The sequence below is a fragment of the Centroberyx gerrardi genome, chromosome 1 (assembly GCF_048128805.1).
Source record: "Centroberyx gerrardi isolate f3 chromosome 1, fCenGer3.hap1.cur.20231027, whole genome shotgun sequence".
Taxonomy (NCBI): Eukaryota; Metazoa; Chordata; class Actinopteri; order Beryciformes; family Berycidae; genus Centroberyx; species Centroberyx gerrardi.
In genome coordinates, this window is record NC_135997.1 from 2,887,126 (window position 1) to 2,894,187 (window position 7,062).

The following is a 7,062-nucleotide window of genomic DNA, read 5'->3' on the forward strand; positions in this document are numbered from 1 at the left end:
ACGCCAGAACAGAAGAGCGTAACTAACTGATCAGATATCATAGCCGATGAACCATGAGCAGTCCTGCTGTGCCCGTGTTGGTTTGATTTATTCCTGATTTGTTCCTGGTTCACCAGCGGTCGGTTGCACCAGTTAAACTCAGGGTCAAATGTAGGCTAGTTGGAATGGAAATTCTCGCTGTGTCCAAGTTTCCGCTTTGCCAAAATGTTAACAGTTGCGCCAACTGAGCAGCTCATCATGCAGTTTGCTGTAGTTGTGAGAGATGTGTGTGTGTGTGTGTGTGTGTGTGTGTGTGTGTGTGTCCCTCCAAGCAAGTGGGGAAAGGGTTAACTGACACAATACATACACAAACACACATGCACTGCTTAGTTGAAACAGAGCAGACCAGGACTGTACATACAGGATTGTTTTCCTGAAGTTTTAAAACAACATGTACCTGTGGGCTGTTTAGACCAGACTAAATACATGACTACAATTATCTCCGTTTTAACCACCTGTGTGTGTGTGTGTGTGTGTGTGTGTGTGTGTGTGTGTGTGCGTGAACTACACGTTAGTCATGATGTTCCCTTCTAGCCACCCTGAGGAGTTAACATCCTGTACCTAGCAGGCTACACACTCTAATTAGTAGCTAGAAAGCTGACTCAGTCTCTGTGTGTTTGTGTTTGTCTGTCTGTGTGTGTGTGTGTGTGTGTGTGTGCATCTCTGGGCGCTGTTGCCAACTTGTGACTTTGTCACTTGATTTAGCGACTTTTCCGACCCCCTTTGGCGACTTTTTTCTCAAAAGCAACAAGCGACAAATCCCTCCTCCCTGCGACCCTCGCAGACTGAACTGAAGGCAGCAACGAAGGTGAATTTGCCTAAAAGACAAACACAGTCGAACCCGTTGCTGCATACAAAAGTGCATATACTCTGCAGCTTTATATAGAAGGCTGTCAGGTGACATAACACGCCCCCTGGCGGCCATATTGGAGGTCCTCACCCCTTGAGCAGCAGTGGCTGTGAACAGCTGGTTGTGTTTCTCAATATACAACTTCAATGTTGCGTACTATTTAAAATATCTAATACATATGTCATCATTATCATGCATGCTGGCATCTGAGTGTGTGTGAACAACTGAACTGTGTGTGTGTGTGTGTGTGTGTGTGTGTTGTTTGTTGCTGGATGGGCTGGGCGCCTATGACCTTGTAGTTTATCTGTGGAATCCACTTCTAAAACAGCAATCCTCCCCATTATCAATCATCATTATCTCACAAAATGATGAGTGGCATTGAATTAAATCTCATTGTGGAATATTGTTAATATCTAAGAGCTTTGGTCACAAAATGGTAACACTCTTGGGATGTAACCATCTGTGTTTTTAATGGACAGCATAATACTGTCGTTCAAAGCACAGACCTTCCTGTATGTAGTATTGTGTCATTGTCACTGCTGCCCCCTAGTGGTTGCTTAGAGTTCGTCATTCTTAGAAAATGTGCACACCAATGTTCACACTCCCACAGTCATAATGTCCATTCTAGCAGTGGGCAACACGACCAATATCACTAATATTGCTCTAATTTTTTAAAGAAATGGTTATGGTGTAGCCAGCTTTCATTCAAAACAGTCTACTATCATCCAGTTTCAATTGAGAATTGTTAATAGTGTGAATTGTGAATAGTGCTGCTGCAATGTGCAATTCTTAGATTTATTATATATATATATATAAAAAAGGCAAGGAATCCGCACACTACTTTAAATCAAAAAGACTAAGAAGGAGGCAGAAAAAGTAATTTCAAGGCATTTATTAAGCCATGCTCTGCTCACGAAAATGTGCAAAAAGTGCACAAAGAAAATAATACATTTACCAATAGTTGTAAATGGGCGAATAAAGGTGGGTGACAGGACTTTGACAAAGCAGATTCTGCCAATATATAAGCAAGTCTCTCACTTTTTTCCGGCTATTTACAATTATTGATAAACATATTATTTTCTTCCTTCCATCGGCATAAATTTGTTACACAATTTGTTAAAGAAAGCGATTAACTTAACCACAATTCAACAGCATGATGAGAAGTGTGATTTTCAGACTGTTCCTCCATACAATGACAGTGAATGGAGAGAGAAAAAAGCACAATTCTCCAGTCTCCTCTACCGGAGCAACAGATCACAGAATCACTGATTTTGGGGTTTTATCATGGAGGAAGATGCACAACCCAAGACACTACCAGAGTTCATCAGACCTTTAATCTCCCTCCACCTCTCACCACTCTGTGTCCGCTGTGCTCTGCAGGGTGAAAGACTATTCGTCAGACTGGTCAGATGAGGAAAGCCCTAAGAAGGTCCTGGCAGTGAACGGGTTGGGGGAGGCGGAGGACGAGGAGGAGCAGGTAGACGGGGTGCATGTCCGAGCGCTCTATGATTACACGGGCCAGGAGGCCGATGAGCTCAGCTTTAAAGCAGGTATTAACCCTTACTAATGCTTGTGAAGGCGAGGCACCACAGGGGGAAATTATAGATTGGTCAGGTTTTAGATATTTTAACTCCCCAACCAACTTTACAGTGTTATTTTCAAAGTATTTTTATGCCAGTTGCATCAAGTACATGAAGCACAAAACCTTTACCGGCCATTTTCTCAAAATGACATCGTCCCTATTTGCAAAACTCTTTTTTCAATTTAACTTGTGCATATGGCTGCCAAATTTCACTTGCTGCTTTTTAAAAAGCTTAAAAGGCTTTCTTTTGGTATATTTTGTTTTTTGTTAGATATCTTGTTTTTTCTATTTTAGGGGCTATTTTACATGAAAAGAATAGAAAAGTTATTCATCAGCATGAAACAGCAAAATGCGATCTGATTTTATCCACTTTGCAACCAGTGTTCTCATTTGTATGAAATATTCGCTAATTTGAATTTGAGAACATGAATTTGAGAAATAAGAACAAAATAAAGAACAAAAAGTGGTTGTATTTGTGTCAACATTAGAATCAACATAAACATAAAATTTCAGTCTGTTATGATTAAAGGTTTTTTTTTTTTTTTTTCATGTTCACCTGTGGTGCCTCACCTGAATCCCTCACCCACACACACACACACACACACACACCCTCATGTCTCTCACACACATCCTTTCACACGCATGGGCTCTCAGTAAAACTGTATTGTCCTGGGAACACACACATACACACTTTACATTTTGCCTCAGTCTGCATGTATGCTGTAACCTGTGGAGCCAGTGGTGTAGTTATAAATTCATCCTAAACCTGAAGCATACAGCTGAGACAAATGTGAAGCACAAACAGCTTCACATTATCTCTGCTGGCCGACTGGAACAAGCTTATGAAGAAATCAGCTTTTATTTTTTTAAATACTGACCCCTCTCACTCAGGAACCCAGGCAACAGGGACATTCTTGTTGGGAATAAAACCCATTTTGAATGTTGATCTTCCTGATCCACGGGATGTTTGACATTCAAAAGCTGTCTAAATAACAAGAATGCTATTATGTGGTTCCTCTTGAGGGATTATCGCAGGATAATCTATGATTCTATACTCATATTGCTCATTGGCCTGTCAGGTAAGTGTCTGTAATCTGTTTCAATGATTTGTTGGTTGATGAATCACTGGGCTGTGGTGGGATGTATTTGCTGTATAAACGTATTTATGTTGTTAGCTCCTTTTCCACTTTAGAGTGAAAGGAATACACTGACTTTTGTTGGTGTCAATAAGATCTTTGATCAATTTATCTTTATGTGACAAGAATATTGGTAACTGTTTTTCTGTGTGTACAGCGTGTATTTAGTTCACCGTGGTACATGCTAACATGTTAGCCTGCTGTGTATGTTTAGTGGATTGTACTGGAAGGCTCAACATCATCACAAAAACACTAAATACTCAACACACAGAACACAACAATGTTGTTGCAGAAGAGTAATTTGATCAAAGAGCTTATTCACTAAAAAATCAGGGTATTCCTATGGCCAACACAAAGCACTGGAGAGTATTTAAAGGAAAAGTCCACCCAAAAGCACAAAAAAACGCTATTCGTGATATTCCTTGCATTCCTGACCGACTCATTTTGTCGTGGTGTATTTTTGTTATTCCCATGGATAACTGTCCCGGCGGAAGACGTCCCTTGTTATTGTTTTACAAAAATGACGGATGCCAAATTTCTCCTGCTATTATTGTGCACATGTGCATATTAATCTCGTCCTCCGTTCAGATGGCTAATGGCTCGAGTTTCTCAGAGTCCGTTCAATTACCAGACATTTTTGAAAACGTCACTCACTTTGTCAGTTTTCAAACTCTCAACCCTCTCGCTCCAAACAAATGCTGCCATGGGCAAGTTGCAGAATGAAATACATCTCCCCAGACTCTCTTGTGATTGGTTTGCGGGTGGAAAAAAGTAATATTTTTGTTTTTGTGATAATTTGGTGGCAGTGATCCGGTGTAAGAACAGGGTCTTGCCTCACAAAGCAAGTCTAGTGGGTTAGCGAGCTAGCTTTGGGCGTAATCCTGGGTTTTCTGGCATTTATGTATTTTCTGGTAATGCCTTGACCTGGTTTACATGTTGGAGCTTTACGCTACATGCACAACTTTGTCCACTGATTTGACCATTTGGCTCAATCTCCGCTCCCTCTACAACACACTGACGTGCTTTTACTTTGACGGAACAGAATAGTGAACTAATTGATAATAATTAACACCAACACCATCCTGAAACTATATATACTGAAAAATATTTTCTGTTGACTTAATATATTTGAGAGAGACTCTATTTACAAATTGCTATTCCTTAAAACTTGCTAAATGCATCTCCTTCCGGTTATTCTGACGGTCCGTTCTCAGCGCAGTTTGGAAAAATCCGACATATCTGTTATCTGCAGGCCGACGGAGCCGACGGCCACAGGAGGGCGCTAGTCTGTTGCTGTCTGTCAGTCATCCTCCCTTGGAATTGATGATTTTCGATCTCTGTCAAACCGGCAATCCGTGAAGTTGTGAACGAGGCGTGAGTCCATGCCCTGTGGGCGTCATGAGGCGTTAGCAGGATACTGACTTAATGGGACGTGATGGGACAGGCAGTTAGGAAAAGCTTAGCCCAGCTCAGCTCTGCTTAGTCTAAACCAGGACCAGGTAATAGACCAGGTGGGACAGGTGACCACTTCTGTTCTAGTGTGGATTATCTTCACAAAGAATGAATGCCTTATACCACTTGCAATGGATGTGAATGCTGTGTTTTACATGACTTCACAGTTGTAACTTCTTACCCCCCTCCTGTCCAGGAGAGGAGCTGTTGAAGCTGGGAGAGGAGGATGAGCAGGGCTGGTGTAAAGGACAGCTGACCAGCGGCCAGGTTGGCCTCTATCCTGCCAACTACGTCCAGGTTGTCGCTTCCTGATGGCCCGTCCCCTCTGGTCGCCCAGCCAATGGTACACGAGACTCAAGACGCCAGGACCAATCACAAGCTATTAGCGCCGACATGTAGACATGCCCTCTGTGAAACTGGACAATCTTTGGTGACTGACTGTAATACCCGCCACTCAAGTTTTTTTTTTTTTTTTTTTTGCAACGTTTTGGACTTCAGCCAGTCCACTCGTGTTTTCCTGCCACACTAGCGGAGTAAGAAGGACAGGCTGTTCACTCGGCCTCGAGTCGACAATATTTTGACTATGTGTTTGGAAAAAAAAGGTTTGAAGATGCTTTACAGAGAGAGAGAGAGAAACCGCTTCTGAAGACACGTTGTCCAGAGTGGACAACAACATGAATAGACCATGAGAGACGGTTAGTGCCTTAGCAGAGGAGGCCAGAGAAGCGCAGCGCCGCCCTGCTGTCTGACTGGGGGATTACACCCTCTGCTGGACACTGACCTGGCCCTTTAATGTTACTGCTGATCACCTCCAGGAGTCAAACCGGTCACTTTACCTGGACTTTGGTAAATGTCATTAATGTCATGTATTTAAAATGGTTTCATGTAACTTTGATTGTGCACACAGCACTTGATTAGCTGTAAAAGTGAACCATGCATGCTCTTTATTTCCCCTCCCAGTCATTTAGCTTGGCAGTGGTATGCTTGGGATTGTAGATATTTAGGTGTGAGAGTGCATTCACTTTCTTGTTTGTCCACTTTCTGATGCTAGAGACATTGATGTTTTTTGTTTTTTTTGTTGTCTGTTTTTTTATGTGATAGCCGTACGTTTATATTAAGTCATTTGATTTTGAATATGGATGGTCCAAACTGTTACCACCTGCTTCTCAGAAAATCTTTTTTCTTTTTAAGGTTAGAGTTTTTACAGACAGTTAAACTTTTTATTTGCTTTTAATTTATTTTTATGTTTAAACCATTTAATCTTTTTTTTTCCCCATTTGAACTAAACTGACTAAAGTGGGGAGCACAATAGTAGATTTGGGTCATTTAACCTGTGGGAGGTTTGTTTGCTAGTTTGTATTGCTGGGCTGCGCTCAACTTGGTTCCTAATCCTGAAGCACACGCAGCTCACTTATCTAAAATAAGTGTTCATTTTTTTTGTCTAAAGATGTCAGCTTTTCGGTTTTCATGTTTTAGTGAAGTTTGTGGGTTTTGTGTGAGAGGGAGCCTCCCTCTGCCTGCTGATCGGAGCACCGCTACAGCTAACCCATGTAGGCTTCCAAATAAAAACATTAGAAACCTTGAAGTTACTGTGCTGTTTGTGTGATTTATGTTTTTACTAATTTATTTCCAAAATTTTCTGTAACTTATACTTAAGGTGTAAGGTGCAGGAAGCAACAACAAAGAACTTTGTGCAGCCAACAACAAATTTAAAAACTAATTTCTTTTTCTGCCTATACAGGAATAATATGATGATTGTATGGTGTAGGGAAACATTCATTTTCAAATATCAGTAGCTCCCCCTGCTGGACTGACTGGTATATAAAAATAGGTGTTTTACATGAACAGAGTATTCTGGATGCTAGCTCATAACACCATGAGAGTCAGATTGGAAATAAACTGTTTATATGTCTTTTCATATCCTGATGAGAAAATCCATGTATAGCCAACTTGCACCAACACTAAAAAAAAAACACATTAACAAAAAGGATAATGTAAGAGTG

The 7,062-nt window shown here is 41.2% G+C and overlaps 1 protein-coding gene across 1 annotated transcript in view; it reads left to right on the forward strand.

Moving 5' to 3' along the window:
* Positions 1 to 6,644, forward strand: part of pacsin3 (protein kinase C and casein kinase substrate in neurons 3) — a 33,330-nt gene extending 26,686 nt beyond the window's left edge. Inside the window, exons 9-10 of the mRNA XM_071921148.2 lie at positions 2,270 to 2,439; positions 5,256 to 6,644. Of these exons, the coding sequence (XP_071777249.2) occupies positions 2,270 to 2,439; positions 5,256 to 5,371 (286 nt within the window). The 3' untranslated portion in view covers positions 5,372 to 6,644. The remainder of the gene's footprint in view (positions 1 to 2,269; positions 2,440 to 5,255) is intronic.
* The last annotated feature ends 418 nt before the right edge of the window (positions 6,645 to 7,062 follow it).